General features: G+C 50.0%; 1 protein-coding gene across 1 annotated transcript; it reads left to right on the forward strand.

The window, feature by feature from the left end:
• The first annotated feature begins 316 nt into the window (after positions 1–316).
• Positions 317–19,105, forward strand: ODAD4 (outer dynein arm docking complex subunit 4). Its single transcript, XM_054014359.1, has 12 exons — positions 317–442; positions 2,331–2,462; positions 3,306–3,459; positions 5,159–5,220; positions 6,545–6,704; positions 7,828–8,052; positions 8,977–9,184; positions 10,830–10,916; positions 11,348–11,544; positions 11,751–11,851; positions 12,820–12,898; positions 17,994–19,105. Exons 1-12 carry the CDS (start codon positions 329–331, stop codon positions 18,188–18,190), a joined length of 1,716 nt encoding a protein of 571 aa, XP_053870334.1. The 5' UTR covers positions 317–328; the 3' UTR covers positions 18,191–19,105.
• Positions 19,106–19,328: the final 223 nt, after the last annotated feature.

A 19,328-nucleotide genomic window follows, 5' to 3' on the forward strand; every position in this document is an offset into this window, starting at 1 on the left:
GCTGGGGGGGGCAGGGACAAGGCACCAGGGAAGTGGGGGAAGGGAAGGGGGGCTGGGGGGTCAGGGACAAGGCACCAGGGAAGGGGGCTGGGGGGTCAGGGAAGTGGGGAGCTGGGGGGGGGCAGGGACAAGGCACCAGGGAAGGGGGCTGGGGGCAGTGAGACGCGCGGGGGGGGGCGGAAGCTGCAGGGCGGGGGGCGAGGAGCCCCCCCTCTCGGCCGGGGGCGGGGTCCCGCGGGGGGGTGTGTGGCAGGTGCCCGCCCCCCGGAAGTCCGGCGGCGGTTGCCAGGCAGCGGTTGCCGGGCGGCGGCGGTGGCGGGCCCGGGCGATGGAGGACGCGGAGGGCGAGGGGCTGAGCGGGACTTTCCCCAGCCTCATGGCCGAGGGGGCGCTGCTCAGCCGGCGCGGGGAGCACGGCAAGGCGCTGGCCAGCTTCACCAACGTGAGGGGCTGGATTATGCACATCGCTCATGAATATTCATGAGCATTGACCCCGCCCCCCGGGCCGCTGGGGGGCGCGAGGGTTGGTGGGGGGCGCTGAAACCGGGCCAGGCGCGGGACGTGGGGCAGGGGGACGGGTGATGGGGCGTGGGGCTGTGGCACGTGTGTGGGGGGGTTTGGTGCTCCGGAGCGAGGGGATGTGGGGCAGGGCTGGGGTGACGTGGGGAGGGGATGTGGCAGGAGGTGTGGGTAGCACGGGAGCGAGGGGATGTGGCACGCGCGTGGCAGGGGGTGTGGTGCACAGGAGTGAGGGGACGTGCACAGGAGCAAGGGGATGTGGCACGCGCGTGGCAGGGGGTGTGGTGCACAGGAGTGAGGGGATGTGGCACGCGCGTGGCAGGGGGTGTGGTGCACAGGAGCGAGGGGACGTGCACAGGAGCAAGGGGATGTGGCACGCGCGTGGCAGGGGGTGTGGTGCACAGGAGTGAGGGGATGTGGCACGCGCGTGGCAGGGGGTGTGGCGCACAAGAGTGAGGGGATGTGCACGCGCGTGGCAGGGGGTGTGGTGCACAGGAGCGAGGGGACGTGCACAGGAGCAAGGGGATGTGGCACGCGCGTGGCAGGGGGTGTGGTGCACAGGAGTGAGGGGATGTGGCACGCGCGTGGCAGGGGGTGTGGTGCACAGGAGCGAGGGGACGTGCACAGGAGCAAGGGGATGTGGCACGCGCGTGGCAGGGGGTGTGGTGCACAGGAGTGAGGGGATGTGGCACGCATGTGGCAGGGGGTGTGGCGCACAAGAGTGAGGGGATGTGCACGCGCGTGGCAGGGGGTGTGGTGCACAGGAGCGAGGGGACGTGCACAGGAGCAAGGGGATGTGGCACGCGCGTGGCAGGGGGTGTGGTGCACAGGAGTGAGGGGATGTGGCACGCACGTGGCAGGGGGTGTGGTGCACAGGAGTGAGGGGATGTGGCACGCGCGTGGCAGGGGGTGTGGTGCACAGGAGTGAGGGGATGTGGCACGCGCGTGGCAGGGGGTGTGGTGCACAGGAGTGAGGGGATGTGGCACGCGCGTGGCAGGGGGTGTGGTGCACAGGAGTGAGGGGATGTGGCACGCGCGCGGCAGGGGGTGTGGTGCACAGGAGCGAGGGGACGTGCACAGGAGCAAGGGGATGTGGCACGCACGTGGCAGGGGGTGTGGCGCACAAGAGTGAGGGGATGTGGCACGCGCGTGGCAGGGGGTGTGGTGCACAGGAGCGAGGGGATGAGAGGACACGGCCCGGGGAGATGAGGGGATGCAGTGAGATGAGAGAGCACGTGTAGTGGGAGACGTAGCAAGAGAGCAAAGGGTTATCGTGGGGGGATGTGGGGACAGAGCATAAGAGAATGAGAAATGACACCATGAGGGGAGGGCCATGGTGTTATCCCAATGTCTGCATCGGTCAGTCACACGTGTCAGTGTTCCTCATCGGCCCTGAGCCGGGACCAGAACCTCAAACCACCAACCCCACAACTTACTTCCCTCCACGATTTGATGGCCAAGGCAGAGCGATTTAATGAGGGCAAAGTTATTTCTCCAGTTCTCTAAGGAGTGGGGACCAGAGGTTGGAGCAGGGCTCTGGGTGCTAGGATTCCTGGGTTTTATTTCTGCCTCTTCTACTGATTCTGTCAAGTCACATGCCTCAGTTACCACCATCGGGGTGATAGAGTTTACCCCTCGCAGGGGGTTGTGAGACTTTGTTCCTGAATGCTTGGGAATCACTTTGAGATCTGGCTTGGAGGGTGTCCCAGATGTGCAGCAGGTTCTCTCAAACACAGATGCCGGTGTGTGCTTCCTGTGCTGACAAGCCCAGCACCTCTGTGACTGAATGCTTCTCTGTGTTTGCATCCCAGGCTCTGCAGCTGCAAGCAGGGGACAAGCACTGCCTGGTCGCCCGGTCGATGTGTTACCTGAAACTCGGGGACACAGAAAATTCCCTGAGAGATGCAGAAGCCTCTCTTCAAAATGACAAAACATTCTCCAAGGTAAATGGCATTAAGGGGACAAGGGACGGGTGTGTACCTAGGGCGGCCTTCAGTGAGTGGGGCATCAAGGGTACATCTACACTGCAAAAAACAAAGCCGCAGCTGGGTCTCTCAGGGCTTGTGTCTACGGACGTGTGGTCAAAGGTCTTGAACTAGTGTGCTAAAAATAGCAGTGTGGACATTCCTGCTCAGGTTGGAGTGGGGCCCTGTGACCACCCCCCTGGACTGGGTTTCAGAGCTCGGGTGGGAACATTGTCTATACTGCTCTTAGCACCAGACAGGAGTCCAAGTCATAGCCCCAGGCTCTGAGACTTGCTGCTGTGGCTTTTGGGTTTTGTTTTTTGCCGTGTAGACATACCCCAAGAAGCCAGAGGGGAGCAGCAGGTTGTTAGTCTCCTCTTCCTCACTCTTTGTTCCTGCTCCAGAGCAGGAGATCAGAGCTGTGGGTGAGTTGCTGAATCTGCCCCTGTGTTGCCTGTGTTCAGTGCAAGCCCTGTTCTGTCAGGAGAGGGGGTTGTCTGGAGAGCTATTCGCCTGTCCAGTTGAAAATCCCACATTCCACAGGGAGACTCTAGTCTCAGTTGAGGTTTACTGGACACCCTCGCGCTATATTCCAGCACCACGTGAACAGCTGTAAATATTTACCGTCTAACAGCAACAGGGGCCTGATCTGGCACCCCTACCCCTTAGAGTGACCCCAAGGAAGTGAAGGAAACTCACCTGAGTCGTGGTTGCAGGACAGGGCTTTATCCTTGGCACAGATGAGATGGCCCATAGTGCTCTCCTCACTGCTTTGCGCGTTGTTCTTTGTTGCATTCAGACGGTTTGTTTCCTTGGTTCCAGGGACTTTACCAAAAGGCTGAGACCCTGTACACCATGGGCGACTTTGAATTTGCACTAGTGTATTATCACCGAGGCCACAAACTACGTCCAGAGCTGCAGAAATTCAGGCTAGGAATTCAGAAAGCTCAGGAAGCGATTGACAACTCTGTCGGAAGTAAGATGTAACCGTTTATTGATAATGCAAGCATATCCCAAAGCAGGCAATTCAGTAGCTGTTGACATTATATTAGTTCCTCGTGTGCTCAGAGAATGAGAGGACATTGCACAGCAAGATCTGTCTGCCTCCTGAATCACATGCAGAATTGTCATTCTCAGCTGAGGTCAGGGAATTCCCAATAGGGTCCAACCTGTATTATTGGCCAAATGTATATTTTGTTACAGTATCTAATTACTCCCCAGTAATACCGATTCAGGTGTGGACCTGGCCCCCCGATCCGTGCAGTCATTACCCTATGCTTGACTATTGCAACTTACATCTACGAACAAAGCCCCAACCCCTGAAAATGTTCCAGCTAGTACAAAACGCAGTAGCCCATCTGCTTAGCACCCTGCTGCTCTTCTCTTTGCACTGGCTCCCCACCGACTCCAGACTCCATTTCAAGGTCTCTGTCTCGATGTTCAGAGCCTTTCAGTGAAATTCATCTCAGCTTCCTGAAGCCACATCTCCCGCTGTGACCCTGACCTCCCATGACAGCTGATCTGCATGGGACCCGTGAAACTCTCAACCAGTAGGAGAGGCAACACTTTCCTAGGAGCTAGACTTAGACTAGAACTCAATCCAGCCAGAGGCAAAAGTGATCTAAGGCCTTGCTGTGTTCAGAGCTAGATATAAAACTCATTTCTTCCACTTAGCTTTCCCTTGTCTTCACAAGGATGCACAGTACACCCACTCATGGACAGACAGCATGCCTATTCACAGACACACATCACACCCCCCACTAATGGACATACACACACCACAGCAACTTTGAGACAACACCTACCCACACGGGACACACATAGACATGGAGTGACGGACCCACTTCCCCGACACACACAGAACACAGAGACTTGGACTGACAGTGCACCCACCCACCCACAAAAACAGACAGACATGCTCATCAGAAATCAAACTATTTCTTCTGGAGACTGGGAAAGAAGCAAGAGACTTCCGTTAATTTATCTGTATTTTCATGTAACTGGGAGGCTTCTGGACACTACAGCAATGGAGCCCATGAACACCTAGCTAGATAGTCTAGGAAACTCCCCCCCACCCCCAGGCTGGTCTAAATAGTCTTGTCCTGACTCTCCCACCCGAGGAGACTCGTTAGAACAGTGTCTGAATCTCCTTTCCCCCTTCTGGCTTGGCCAAAGCAGAGCGCTATCTCCCACTTCTGTGTGCGTGGCCAGCAGGCAGTTAGACTCGCAGAGTTGAGAGCCACTGTCTGAGTCAGAGAGGGGTATTTTGCTCTAAATATTGACAGATATGATTTAGAATTAACTCTCTGGGCTGGTGGAGGTCCTGGTGTCCCACTCTGGTACTGCCCCATCTGGCTGTTTAATTGGCCAGTTGTCTCTTGTCTTATAGGTAGATTGTTAGTTCTTTAGGGCAGGGACTGTCTTTTTGTTTTATTTGTACAGTGCCTAGCGCAATGGGGCCCTGATCTGTGGTCTTTAGCCCTTGGTGCTACCGTAGGGGCCACAATAATAATAATTATTAATAATAGATACAGCTGAGCTGTTTCTCTGAGCTGCAATTCCTGCTTTTAGACTGAGGAGAGGGATACAGAACTTGCCACATATTTCAAATAAACTCCAGGGCCTGTGCGTTGCAGTTCTTGAATGTTTACAAGTACGTTTTTCTCCGTCTGCAGGTCCTTCCTCAGTTAAACTGGAGAATAAAGGGGACCTCTGCTTTTTAAGCAGGCAGGCAGAGGTATGGTGTGAACCGCTTTCTCTTGGGACGCTCACTAGAGATACCACAGGGCTAACCTGGGGGAGCCTTTCTGCAGCCACATCAGAACTACTTCTGGGGTCAGCCCAGTGTGCCATACGGGGCAGACCGTTCTGCCTTCTCCTTGACATTTTGTGTAGCTCTGTCAGGAGAGAGCACCAGCCCAGGAGAACCTGAATGCCTAATCTGGCACCTTTCCACCAGCAAAACCCCCACTGCTTTCAAACAGACTATCACACAGGAGGGAGGTGGTGGAATCTCCTTCCTTAGAGGTTTTTAAGGTCAGGCTTGACAAAGCCCTGGCTGGGATGATTTAGTTGGGGATTGGTCCTACTTTGAGCAGGGGGTTGGACTAGATGACCTCCTGAGGTCCCTTCCAACCCCGATATTCTATGATTCTATGAAAGAGAGGACATTAAGAGCATCTGTGTTTGTGTCTAGCCATGGGCCCAAATTCTGCTCGCCTTACTCACAGGAGTACTTTCCATCAATTTCAGTGGGGCCAGGATCAATCTGTAGCATCGACTTTGGTCTGACTTGCTGTTTAAGGTTAAACGTTTCAAAAGTGGCCACTGATTTTGGGTGGCTCAATTTTTGGGTGCCCAGCTTGAGGCACGTGGCTCCTCGGGAGCGCTGAACACCCACAGCTCCAGTTTGACATCAGCGGGAGCAGCGAGTGCTCAACTCAGCCTTCAAGGGCCTGACTTTCCGAAGGTCCTGCAGAGTCGCTGGACTCCAGCTGGAGCCGGGGCTGCTCAGCAGCTGTGGAAATCAGGACCAACATGTCTAAAGTTGGGCATCCAGAAATAGAGGCCGCCATCGTCAGTGGCCGCTTGGGAATATGTCGCTGAATGTGCTTAGGAGAAGTACAGTAACTTTAAACTGTCGAGCCATCCCCGGATGTATTTATTATGGGTGTGTTTTGAACCTGGATTAGGATTTGGGATGGGAAGGCCTGGGGGGATCTTGCCCCCAACACCCTTTCTCGGACAGTGGAGGGCTGGGTGTGCACCCCCCCCACCCCCACCCCCAAGCCTGCATGCACTGAGTCTAGCACTGGTCAGATGGAGTCACTCCGGAACAGTGCAAGACACTCTCTCTCCGAAGGGGCAGAACTCCTGGTTTTATAAAGCTGCTGTCCTAGGGAGCGAGTTACTTTGATCCCCACTAGATCAACACGCTGGTCTTGTGCCTGTGTCATTATCTCCTTCGTGAATAAGGAATTTGGGAAGTGGATCCAAAAGAGAGCCCTTTCTGCTTGTCAGTCTCCCTCTCCTCTGCGTCCTTCTGTTTTGTTCTGCGGCAGAGCAAAAAAGTGAAGCAGAAACTTCAGGTCAAAGCCCCCAAAAAGGATCAAAAGCAGCAGAGTAAAGTGGGGCCCATCAGGAATGAAAAGACCGAACGGCAACTTCTTGGAGAGCTTTACGCTGACAAGGCCTACCTGGAGAAACTCCTCAAGGATGAAGGTCTTTCTTTATTGTATTTAACTAAATATAACATGTTATTCCTCTTGATTCAAACAAATCCATTTTTTCCCTTTATTTTGTTATTCATGACTACCAGGGGACACATCACCCCTTGCGTAGCACATACTAATGTTTGCAGTTGTCCCAAACCTACAAATTACTTGATCCAGATTTGTACAAGTTACTCAAGTTTCCAGGACCAGTGTTTGTAACAATGTCTAAATAAGTTTTATCCTTTATACTTCCTTATTAGTTAAATAGCAGCATTCTGTAGTGAGCAGTTCAGTTATCCACTAACACCAGCCCAAAGCACTCAATACCAATCAAAATAAAAAGCAGAAATTAGATTATTTTAAGTACAAATGTCCTAGTTGATTAGATAAATTAGTGTTTGAATTAAGTGGAAGGCACCAGTAACTGAGTTTTGCTTTGGATTGATCAATGTCATGGTTTTGCTGCTAAGGATCAAGATATGGGATTCAGAAAAGGATCAGATTTCTGAGTTGGGCAGAAAATGCATCCCTATTTAATTAGTTTTCTTGAGACATATTTCCCCAGGAACACAGGAGAGTTTGAGGCTTTAGTCCCCCGTTACCTCGTGTTATGTTACTGGTCTTCACAACTTGCATGGGTCCATCCTGTCTTCTGAGACTTTACAAGTTCTCCCAGTATTCCGTGGGGACAATCCCTGGAATCCAGAGTGCCTACATTCCGTTAAGGGGCCATCTACCCTATAAGTGGATCAGATAGTTTCTCATCTTCCGCTATGGCCCAGTGGGACTGGTGTCCAGATCACCAAAGTTCACCACCACTAGTGCTCATTGGGCCTCTCCTGGGTTGTTTCACCATTGAAGAGAAGTATTAAAGGGGCCTTGGACACTGACTCTTACTGGTCACGACTACATGGCAGGTTTAGGCACGACAGCAGGGGGTGGTGAGGTGGTGGGGAAAGCTAGCCGTGCCACCACCCATGCTGTGTCTGTTCCAGGGATTGTTAAAGGACTTAGTCTCCGGGGCGCTCAGTCTGGGGCTTGCACTAAAAATGTTCCCATCCTCTTCACATGGCTTCACTCTTCAGATCGTTTAATACTGTCTCCTGGTTCTGCCTTTCGCTGATTTCCAGACTTGATGAAAAGCAGCACAAAGCACGGGATGACAGTGGAGGACCTGATCCTGGGCGGCATTAACTACCTGGACACCCGCACCGAATTCTGGCAGCAGCAGAAGCCCATCTACGCCCGCGTGAGAGACCGCAAGCTCATGCAGCAGAGATGGCTCCCAGAGAGAAAGCGAAAGCCATCGGAAGTTGCCAGATACATCCTGAAGAGCATGGAAGAAATCGATATGTGTAGGTGTCCCACATGGAAGCAACAAGAGCGTTGTGACTGGTGGGCCGCTACAGACCAGATCAGCAGGAGCACTGCGTTCAGAGGGTTATTTCCTAACGCGAGCAGGTTTAAAATTGTGTTCTGCTTTTCCCTGCCTTTCCCAAGCAATATTTTAGTATCGAATTTAACACACTGGGGTATTTCCCAGCTCCTCCTATACTCAAGGTATCCCAGAGCGCTGTACAGAGCAGTGCTTTGGACACTAGAACTCTGTAGGCAAATGCAGTGTGCTTGGCAAATGCCCCACCCAGCCTGGGACATTGGAGAGGCCAGGGCTTTGGTTCTTCTCTACCTTATGTGAAAAGTAACAAGGACAGAGAGGGCTAGAAGGATGAAGAATCTGCAGGGAAGGGTCTGGAAGGGAGGAGAGAGGGATCCAAGCCATGTCTGTTCAGTGTTTTAACTCATAAGACCTCCGTCATCATCACTGAGGCTCAGTTCCTTTCACTTGCCACAGAATTGCCCCCAAGTGTGGCAGATGACAGAGTAGTCTGGTGGTTTAATTGCCACAGCACTGCACAAAGCTGGGACAGGTACTAGAACCGCGTAGCCCAGCGTGATGGACTGACCGGTAAGAGATGCTATAGCCGGTGTTGCGTTTAGCACTTACGCTCAGATGACACATTCAGCTCCCCCGCTGCACGACTAGATTCTCCCAGTCCATCCTCCGACTGAGGGTCTCATTCTCCATTGTCCTGCACGAGGGGTTTTCATTTGCACCTGTGCAAAGTGAGTACCAATGCAGACTTACATTGGTGGCAGTATTTCACACCCACTTTGGACAGCTCTAAATGGCTCCCCGAAGAGCCAGTGGAGAATCGGGCCCTGTGTCTCCCCCGCTGTCCCGGACTTGGTGCTGAGTGCGCCTCTCTCTGTGCTTCTAGTGCTGACCAGTAGCTGCCCTGAAGGAAGCTGTAAGAAAGCTGAGAATGTGCTAAAAACAATTCAAGGTTGGTCTGAGGATGAAATTCCCAACAAGAACGAACTGATTGGAAACCTCTATAGCTGCATCGGGAATGCTCAGATAGAGATGGGGCAAATGGGGAGAGCACTGCAGAGTCACAAGATGGATCTGGAGATCGCCAGGGAAAAGTGAGTACTCCAAAGCTCGATGTAGGAGGTAACGGTGGCGGTAGGAGCTCAGGTGGGAAGGGCACACCGCCTGACTGAAGGGCAATTCTCGAAGAATGCTTTGACTTTCTATAGCACTGCTCTTCTGGGGACCTGATGGCTCTAGACACAGTCATTACCTGCCCTCACAGGATCCACTGACATATCATCATCACCATGGTACAAAGAGGGAGGCTGAGGCAGAACGATGTATGTGTCCTGCCGCAGGACACAAACCAAATCCATGTCAGAGCCAGGGCTGGCACCCAGGGCTCCTGATTCCCAGCCCCCCGCCCTGCCCCAGGCAACGCTTCTGCCTAAGAAAATGTTATAATCCGATTTCTTTATAGGTTTCCTGGCTGGGGAAATCATTTTCATTTGAGTCATGATGTCAGGACCCAGTAGGTACAGCCACCCGCTCCTGCAGAAAACATTCTGCAGGATCTCTCAGGCGGAAGAGAACGGAGCAGATTGGGCTTTATATAGTCCTCTCCTAATGGAGTTTTGCAGAGCCCTTACAAAGCAAGGAGGTGCCTGCTGGGCGTGTTTGGGTTTTTGCCGCCAGAGCAGTGATCAGGCAGGGAGGAAGCGTCCTCTAGTGGTTAAAGTGCAGGACAGGAGTGAGAAGATGTGGGTTCTGCTGTTCACTCACTGTGACACCCGGGGCAATGCATTTGGGGTATGTCTACACAGCAACTAGATGCCTGGGTATGTCTACACAGCAACTGGAGCAGCAAGGAGACAGTCCCACAGCCTGACCCTGAGTCAGCTGGCACAGGCCAGCCATGGATTTTTCTTTGCTGTGCAGCCATACCCTTAGTCCCCCTCTGCCTCAGTTTCTTCCTTTGTAAGCTGGGGATAGTAAAACTGGCTCATGTCAGAGGAGGGGAGTGAGGGTAACGAACACTTGGAGCTCGCCAGGGTGCATTATTATAAAGTGAGTCGCCATTAGCATTGACCAATCGCTCACCCAGAGCACCGGACAGCAGAGCAGGTTAGCGAGAGCGAGCGAATACAGACCAGGACACTGGGCTTCTCCTTTTCAACTATTTAAAAAAGCTGCTTTGTTTCTTGAACTGCCACCAGAGACGTGGCATCTGTCTCAGTGCAGTACCCCACTGCAGTTTGAAATGGGCCCTATCAACTTGAAATCTACTTAACAGAACAGAAAAATTAGTTAAAGGTACTTTGAAGTACTACGTCTGCCCCTTACTCGCCCCTACAAACGGTACACTTTCCAAATACAAAATGCTTTTCTCGTCCATGTTGCTATGTGAAAATCCACACAACTGACTGACTACACAGGGGGAATAGTGGAAGTGACTGCACACAAAAAGTGTGTTATCAAATGCACACCAAAAAAATTCAAACAAACAAAAATGGATAAAGCAGAACCATTCCACCCCACTTATCTCTTCCAGCTAGAGTAATCTTAGGTGTTACTTAGAACAGTAGTTGGTCAAAAGTATTTCAAACTGACAGTGTTCCTTTAGTGCTGTCTGACATTGTTATGTGAGCTCACTGAACCAGTGAATCTCAAAGAGAATATAGAGAGAGAGCCTAACAAAATGCAGGATTATTCAGGGGCAAGACTCTCTGAAGACCTCTTTCTGTCACTTCAATGCAGTGATCTGCCAGATGCCGTCTCCAGAGCCCTTGACAACATTGGCAGGGTTTATGCCAGAATTGGCAAATTCCAGCAAGCTATTGACACGTACGTAACATTCATAACATAACAGGTAAGAGAGCAGATTTCAAATTAAACGGGCGTTGCTTGGTCCACGTATTTAATTACGCTGTCAGCAAGGGGCACTGCTGGTGCCAGCTGTGATGTGGACACCCACCACGAGGAGCTGAACTGGACAGGCCACTGAACAGCCATCAGACGATAACGATTTCCAATTGCAAGGATTGATCTTGCCTTGATTCAGACCGGCAGCCCTGAGAGTAAATGACCTTGTAACCCAAGCCCCAGAGTCTTCCAGACTTTCTGACTTGCTCTCTTTCCAAACATCTAAGAGGCCTCAGCATAATAGACTTTGGGTAATGGCAGCATCTGGAACCCTTGTAAGGGTTTAAAAAGCCAAGAGCCAACACTATGCTGGACCTAGGGCAGTAGAAGTAACTTTCTTTTCCTGTGTAAAGATGGGAGGAGAAGATCCCACTGGCAAAAACCAGCCTGGAGAAGACGTGGTTATTCCATGAAATTGGCCGATGTTACCTAGAGCTCGATGAAGCCACAGAGGCCCAGGATTATGGAGAAAAATCCCTCCAGTCAGCGGAGGAGGAGGGCGATGTTGAGTGGCAACTCAATGCTAGTGTGCTGGTGGCACAAGCACAAGGTAAAGACATTGCTGCAAAATTTGCTTTAAAGATGGCAGATCTTGAGTCTACTCCCCAGCTTCATTAAACCTGCCTGTGCCTTACAAACAACCCCACAGTCTCATCTGAGCAAAAGTCTTCTCAAGACAGGCTCACCGGGCTAACCTAAGAGTTTTCTCTTGTTCTTAGTCCTGCATTCAAATGGATTCTTGTTTGTCTGTTACAGTGAAACTCCAGGACTTCCAATCTGCAATTATGAACTTTGAAAAAGCTCTTGAGAAGGCCAAACTCATTCATAATGATGCAGCTCAGCAGGCCATCATCATCGTAAGTGATTTACTGTAATCGAGAGGAGTTTCGGAGTAACGTGCATAAGTTAGCGACCACTGTTGTTCTCAGCCTGTGGTCTGGGGGGCCAGGGACCCAGAGCAAGGAGGGAATGCCAGCTGGCAGCTGGGGGAGGAGGAAATGAAATGTATCACAAGAGGAACAAGGCAGTCTCTGTCCCACAATAAAAAACATATGAAACCTCTTGAGTTAGAAAACTCGGTCCCAATGCGAGCTAATGCTGGAAATATATGGGGTCAAATCTTGGACCTGTTGGAGTCAGTGGCAGAACTTCTATTGACTTCAGTGTAGCCAGGAGTCAAATTCTGTCTTTGCTCGTGGCCAGCAACTGGAATGGGAGGTTGAATATGGCCCCCCTGTTCTGGCCTCACTGAAATATTATGGAGAGACTACTCTGCATGACCTCCATGACAGGAACATCATGGGTATTGGCTATGAATTGGGGTACATGATTTGCATGTTATTGGCTGCCCTAGCAATGGTGTGCATGCATAGGTACTCCTCCAGGTTATTCATGATCTCATTGGAGTAGATCCCACTGGGCTGATCTCACCCAGTGTTTCAAAACACAGAACAGTGCTTCTGCAGCATGAATGTGTGCCTGTTCGGGGATCCCTTAAGTGGGTTTCCGAGCACAGGGGAACCACCTCTAATGTTTCGTTAAAAATGGGAAACCAGTGCTAGCTGTGTGGGGTGGGGGTATAAGGAGCAAGGCATGATCCCAGCTGAAGTGTGCCAAGGAGTATATTAACTAGAGTAGTGCAATCACAATGGGGCAGGGGGTAGGAGCGGAGCAAAGAGGCTTTTCACTGCAGGTAGCTTTAAAGGCACCAAAGGAGTAAGGAGTGGGAGAGGGGACAGCAGAGGGGAATAGGACAAACTTTTGAATAGGCCTGTCATGTGACTGCACGTCTAGATTTGTCACTAATTATTCTTGTCAACTTCAGGCCCTAGATGATGCGAACAAAGACTTCATCGAAGAGTTGAGAGCAGAACAAAGGACAGAGAGACTCGAATCTTTCAGAGGTACTAATTCACCTGGGAATCGGTGTGTAAAACAATGTAGAAAGTTTTGCATATCCCCTTCTCTTCTACTTCATCACAGGACTCTTGGGGGAGTAGCTACCCCCCAGTGAAACGGGCTGGATACCACTGACACTGGAGGGCCATAGCTCAGGACCCAATCTCTGACCCTCTGCGTGCAGCTGCAGTAGGGAATTAGGACCTTTTTTCAGCAGTGGTACTCAGACAGGCTTACACTGTTGGTAGAATGAAGCAGTTGCCCCATTGCTAAGCAGTAAGCACCAGTATTTCCTGTGTACAACCACCCTCTATAAACAGTGTATTGTGGCAGAAATAATTTCACACAGAGTCACAGAAATGTAGGGCTGGAAGCACCTGGAGTGATCCCCAGTTCAGCTCCTTGCGCTGAGGCAGGACCAAGGAAAACTAGACCATCCTTGACACGTTTGTCCAACCTATTCCTAAAAACCCACTAGGATGGGACTCCGCAAACTCCCCTGGAAGCCTATTCCAGTGCTTAACATTCCTTATCATTAGAAAGTTTCTCCTAATATCTAACCTAAATCTCCCCCTCCTGCTGATTAAGCTGATTACTTCTTGTCCTTAACACGTTTGAAGACTGTTATCAGGTTCCCTCTCTATCTTTCCTCAAGACCAAACATGCCCAGTTTTTTAAACCTTTCCTCTTAGGTCAGATTTTCTAAATTTTTGATCATTTTTGTCTTTCTCTTCTGGACTCTCTCCAATTTGTCCACAGCTTTCTTAAAATGTGGTGCCCAGAACTGGACACAGGACTGCAGCCAAGGCCTCACCAGTGCCAAGTAGACTGGAGCAATTGCCTCCCACGTCTTACATAGAACACTCCTGTTATTACACCCCAGCATGATATTAGCCGTTTTTGCAGAAGTGCTTGCAACCCCTCCCAGCTTGGTGTCATCCGCAGATTTTGAAAGCACACTCTCTACTTCACTATCCAAGTGGAATGAAAAAGTGGAAAGAAAATATTAAACAGTACAGAACTCAGGACGGAGCCGTGCAGGACCTCAGTAGATACTCCCCTCCCAGTCTGACAGTGAACCATGGATCGGTACTCTTTGAGTACCATCTTTCAACCAGTTGTGCACCCGGCTCATAGTAATTTAATCAAGGCCATCTATCCCTAGTTTGCTTATGAGGGTGTCATGTGGGTCTGTCAAAAGCATTACTAAAATCAGGGTATATCACATCTATTGCTTCCACCCCAACTTCTAGGCCAATAACCCTGTCAAAGGAGGGAATTAGGCTAGTTTGGCAGGATTTGTTCTTGACAAATCCATGTTGGCTATTCCTTAGAACTCTATAATTCTCTTAAGTGCTCACAAACTGATTGTTGAATAATTTGTTCCAATATATTTCCAGGTATCAGAGTTAGGCTGGCTAGTCTATAATTCCCCAGGTCCGCTTTTTTCTCCTTTTAAAGATAGGTTCTATGTTTGCCCTGCTCCAGTCTTCCAGGTCCTCACATCCTCCAGGAGCCTCTGAAAGATAATTGCTAACGGTTCCAAAATTGCTTCAGCTAGTTCCTTAAGTACCTTAGGGGAAATTTCATCAGATTCTGGCAACTTGAATCCATCTCTATATTCTTTAACTTGTTCTTTCCCTATTTTGGCTTGTGTGCCATCCCCTTTGTTGATAACATTTATTGTGTTAGGTATCTGCTCACAATTTACCTTGTTAGTGAAGATTGAATCAAGATAGGCATTAAACACCTTAGCCTTCTTGGTGTCATCCATTGTTAGATCTCCTTCCACACTAAATAGCAGACCTACACTTTTCTGTGTCTTTCTTTTGCTCCTAACGTATTTATAGAACCTCTTCTTACTGCCTTTTATGGCCCTTGCTAGGTGTCACTCATTTTGTGCCTTAAACTGTCTGATTTTGTCTCTACCTGCTTGTGCTATTCTGTTGTTCTCACTCTTGCCTATTTGTCCGTGGTTCCACTTTCTGTAGGATTCCTTTGTGATTTTCAGGTCATTAATGAGCTCCTGATGGAGCCATATTGGCTTCTTACTATTCTTCCTATCAGGATAGTTTGCTGCTGTGCCTTTAACATTGTCTCCTTGAGAAACTCTCTGCTCTCCTGAACTCCTTTTCCTCTTAGATTTTCTTCCCATGGATCTTACCTTCCAGTTCTCTGATTTTGTTCAAGTCTGCTTTCTTGAAGTCCATTGTCCTTGTTCTGCTGCTCTTTCTCCTTCCTTTCCTTAGAAGCAGTAGATCTATCATTTCATGATTGCTTCACCCAAACTGCCTTCCACCTTCTGATTTGCAGCCAATTCCTCCCTGTTAGTCAGAATCACATCTAAAATGGCCATCTCTCAGGTTACTGCCCCCTCCTTCTGAAACAGGAAGTTGTCCCCAAGACATTCCAAGGGCTTACTGGACATTTTGTGTTTTGTCAAATTACTTTTCCAATAAACACTTGAGTAGTTAAAGTCCCCCATTACTAGAAGGTCTTGAGTTCTGTTGTGTGTTCTGGAAATGCTTCATCCCCCACCTCTTCCAGATTCAGTGGTCTACATAGCAGCCTCCTCTGGTGATGTCACCCCTGGTTTCCCCCACTTTTATCTTCACCCAGACTTTCAGCTGGTCCGCCTCTCACCTCCTCAGAACAGAACCTCAGAACAGAAGTATACATTCTTGATGTACAGCGCAACACCTCCTTCCTTTTTCGCCTGCCTGCCCTTCCTGAACAAGCTGTACCCCTCTATCCAAATACTCCAGTCTCGAGATTCATCCCACAGAGTCTCTGCGATGCCAGTTGAGTCATATTTTAGCTTATGGCTCATGCTTCCAGTTTTCTGTTTCTTCCCCATACTCCTGGCATTTGTCTATAGACATATGAAACCATAGCATGGCTAGGAACGTGATTGTACCTAATGCTGCGCGAGGATGAGACATGTACGAAAGAGGAAGCTGTAAAAGCTCAGCTGGTTTTTGGACTCCACCTCGAATAAACTGTATCCAATGTCCCATCACCCTGAATAACTCCAGTCCCTTGGGAGCAGCTGCAGCAGGACCAGAGTCAGTGCCAGCCTGCAGTGCAGTGCCCCACAATTATCAATCCCAACTTGCCTACAACAGCCCTTGCGTCTTTCCTCCGAACACATGTAGCTGTCGACCCTGGGGGGATTACCCCAGCACAGTGGGGGCAGAACGGAGTTTAAAAATAGCCCTGAGCTGTGTGATGTGGTTACCTGGGCTGCAGCCACTGGCTGAGGCTGTAAAATTTGAGGTAAGGGGGGAAGAATTCAGTAGAGGATGCAGAGATTTCCATCGAGATCTATTTAAGTGCTGTATCAACGTTGAGCTGTAGGTGGCAGCGTTTGCCACGTTTCCCTGTGACTGCTTGCAGAAGGCAAACAGCCGCTCAAGCACCAGACATGCCAAACCTGTGAAAAAACGCTGAAATGGGGCTTGTTTTTGGCTTAATTGGCTTGTGACTTCTTTTTTTTGATTGGCTCCTGGCAAGCAAGGGCAAGGGGGGAGAGAGTCAGGGGTGCACAGTGGGCCCACCCCAGTCCCAGACTGCACACCAGGGGGATCTAGTCACATAGAGTATCGGGGTTTGTAGGGACTGGCTTATTTTGGCCTTGTTTTGAAATGGGATTAGCTTGATGTTTGGCTTATTGTGAAAGTCTGGGTGCTTATTTATTGCGTGAAAGTTGGCAACTGTGTCAAGCATAGAATATCAGGGTTGGAAGGACCTCAGGAGGTCATCTACTCCAACCCCCTGCTCAAAGCAGGACCAATCCCCAACTAAATCCCCAAATCCTTAAATGGCCCCCTCAAGGATTGAACTCACAACCCTGGGTTTAGCAGGCCAATGCTCAAACCACTGAGCTATCCATCCCTCCTTAAAAGATAATAAATGGGTCATTTTGTAAGCCAGGTCTGCAGTGAGGTCCTTGGTGGGTGCTCCAGCTATGGCAGGGTCGGGGGAGCATGGAAGAAAGCAGAGGGCATGATTCTCCACTCATTGGTGCAATCAGGAGTAACACCATGTGCTGATGTCAAACTGATCTAAGGCTGGCAGGGAGGCAGTGAGAAGAGCCATCCAGGGTCTCTCAGAGTACAGGATCACCACAGACCCCTTGTGGGCGAAGCAGCTATGTAACACCGTGGGAGAGAGTATACTCAAATGGATCCTCAAGAGTGAACATATTTGAAATGTTATAAAACTGAAACCATTTTATACTGTGTCTGTTACACATAATACCCTGAAAGTTTGGATCCCATATTTATACACTGAAATATATCCGTAATACACAAACTGGGCGGTTAATACAGGTGTAATAGAGCCTCAATTGGATCTGGGAGGGCAGCCCCAGGGTCTGAGATTGTTATTTAATAAAATAAACAAAAATATAAATGGGGTACAATGTTACACTATCCAGTATATATGTGACTATTATAGAGCGATATAGATCTGATTCCATAAGAATAACTGTTTCAGTATATGCCACTTATTTAAGTATTATGAGCAGAGTGCCAATTTAATATTTAAATCTTAGCTTCATTCTTAGCGTGCTGTTTGGTCTGACAGCCTGCAGGGTATGCACTGTTCAGACTTAGGCACGCAGGTCTTGGGCTGGGGTAAATCTCGGTATGTGTGTAACAGATGACTAGTTTGATATACATCCTTCTGTTACGCACTTCTGGGTTTAATGTACCGCCCCTGAACTGGCAAAGGAAAAATCAATGCCCAACCACACCCCTTTTCCCAGCAACATTCTCCCCCATCTCCCCACTGCCCCTGGGTGACTAACCAGACTTCACCTCTTTTTGTGCAAACATGAATTCCAAACATGCAACTTGCCAGCTCTGACTTGCTTAAGCCCTTATTCCAGGGATGAATTTAACCTGTTGAAACAAAACAAAAAAGGTGGGGGAGAGGAAAGACTGTATCAATGGGGTGGAAGAGCTTGGCAGCCCCGGTACTCCTCTTCTCTTTAAGTGCTCTCCACACCTGGAAGGTGCAGCTCCATTCTCTGCTACCTGCTTGGTGGGCAGGAACTCTGCTGTTCTGTTTAAGAAACCGGCATTGTTTTTTTTCCAGATTATGATTACGACGATGAATACAAGGAAGAAGAGGAGGCAAAGGCCCAAAACGAAAGAGAAGAAAACAAACAAAAGGAGATAGAAAAGGAAGAGAATGAGAGAAACGGAAGAGGAGAAAAAGAAGAAGAAAAAGAGGAGACAGAGGGAGAGAAAGGGGAAGATTATGCAGAGCTTCATCAGGATTTGCCTGAATAAAGAGGCAGCATCTCCCCAGGAAGCCACTCGTTAGGGTTAAAGTTCAGGAGGGGTTGCTGGCTTTGCAAACTAGTGCATTTTAGTTAGTGTGAAATGGCCCCTATTTCCCCTGGACATGGAGTCAGCCCCTTCAGAAGAGGGGCTGCCCTTGCTCTTGGCTGTCCCTTTTAAATACTTTTTTTTTTCATGTTCCCAAGCCCTCCATTCAAGGCTGTTTGGGTTGTTACAGTGGGAGGAGTTCTGTTACTTCCCGCCCCCTCCCAGCCTTTCAGCCTAGAGTTCAGTGCTTGCTCATAGAGCTATACCCGTACACTACAGAGGCAAAGTGCACCTACTGTGCCTACAGCTTTCACCGGTAAAAAACGCAACACCTTTGCCAATGTAGCGTATTCCAGCCCCACTGACAAACTAAGTTATACCAGCAAAAGCACCTGCTTGCTGATAGACCTGGGTCTTGCTGGTACAGCCATGTCGATCGGGGATCCCATTGCATTACACCCCTGGCTGATGGAGCTATGCCTGGCCCAGGACTCGGACACAGAGTCAGACATTAGAGCGGGCCCAATACTGGACCTGCTATGCAAGGGCAAAAGTCCCATCCACTCCAGTGGACACGCCGCATGCGCTACCACGGCCGTATTGGGCTCTTGCAAATATATTTGACCCACCAGGACAGTTGCACTCATGGCAAAGTTGGGTAACATGACAGCAGGATCACGTGTAGCTGACTTATTGGCGCAGGTCCTCCAGGCCACATCCCGCGCTGACTGATTCCCGTAGGCTGAGAGCAAGTGCTGGGGTGAGAGTGGCCTAAGTAAACTGTGTCTTTGCGTCACCGTGAAACCTCCATACCGCCAAGGAAATGTTATTTTTAGGGTATGCGACTTATAAATAAATTATGCCAACAGTGACGGCCACAGCTTGCCTCCTTGAGGCCATGAACTACAGTGCCTAACAGCTAGTGCCGTCTCTGCAGTGCGGGAGGGAGCTGTGCCTTCTCTGGGAGCTGGGGGCATAGCGATTGCAGAGCCAGCCAGGGGTCTGCTCCTTTCAGGGCAGTGTGGCTGCGTGCGATAGGCCTAGCCAGGCGCTGCAGTCAGACCGCTCAGTTGTTCGCCATAGGCCACGTTTAGGAAGC

This window comes from Malaclemys terrapin, chromosome 25, assembly GCF_027887155.1.
Source record: "Malaclemys terrapin pileata isolate rMalTer1 chromosome 25, rMalTer1.hap1, whole genome shotgun sequence".
Classification (NCBI taxonomy): Eukaryota; Metazoa; Chordata; order Testudines; family Emydidae; genus Malaclemys; species Malaclemys terrapin.

What these genes read in the sequence shown, in the direction of transcription:
- ODAD4 (XM_054014359.1), top strand. Translation starts at nt 329, where the DNA reads ATGGAGGACGCGGAGGGCGAGGGGCTGAGCGGGACTTTCCCCAGCCTC. An exon ending in TTTTAAGCAGGCAGGCAGAG is followed by an intron (nt 5,221 to 6,544) that starts GTATGGTGTGAA and finishes GTTCTGCGGCAG; the next exon opens with AGCAAAAAAGTGAAGCAGAA. An exon ending in CATGGAAGAAATCGATATGT is followed by an intron (nt 8,053 to 8,976) that starts GTAGGTGTCCCA and finishes CTGTGCTTCTAG; the next exon opens with TGCTGACCAGTAGCTGCCCT.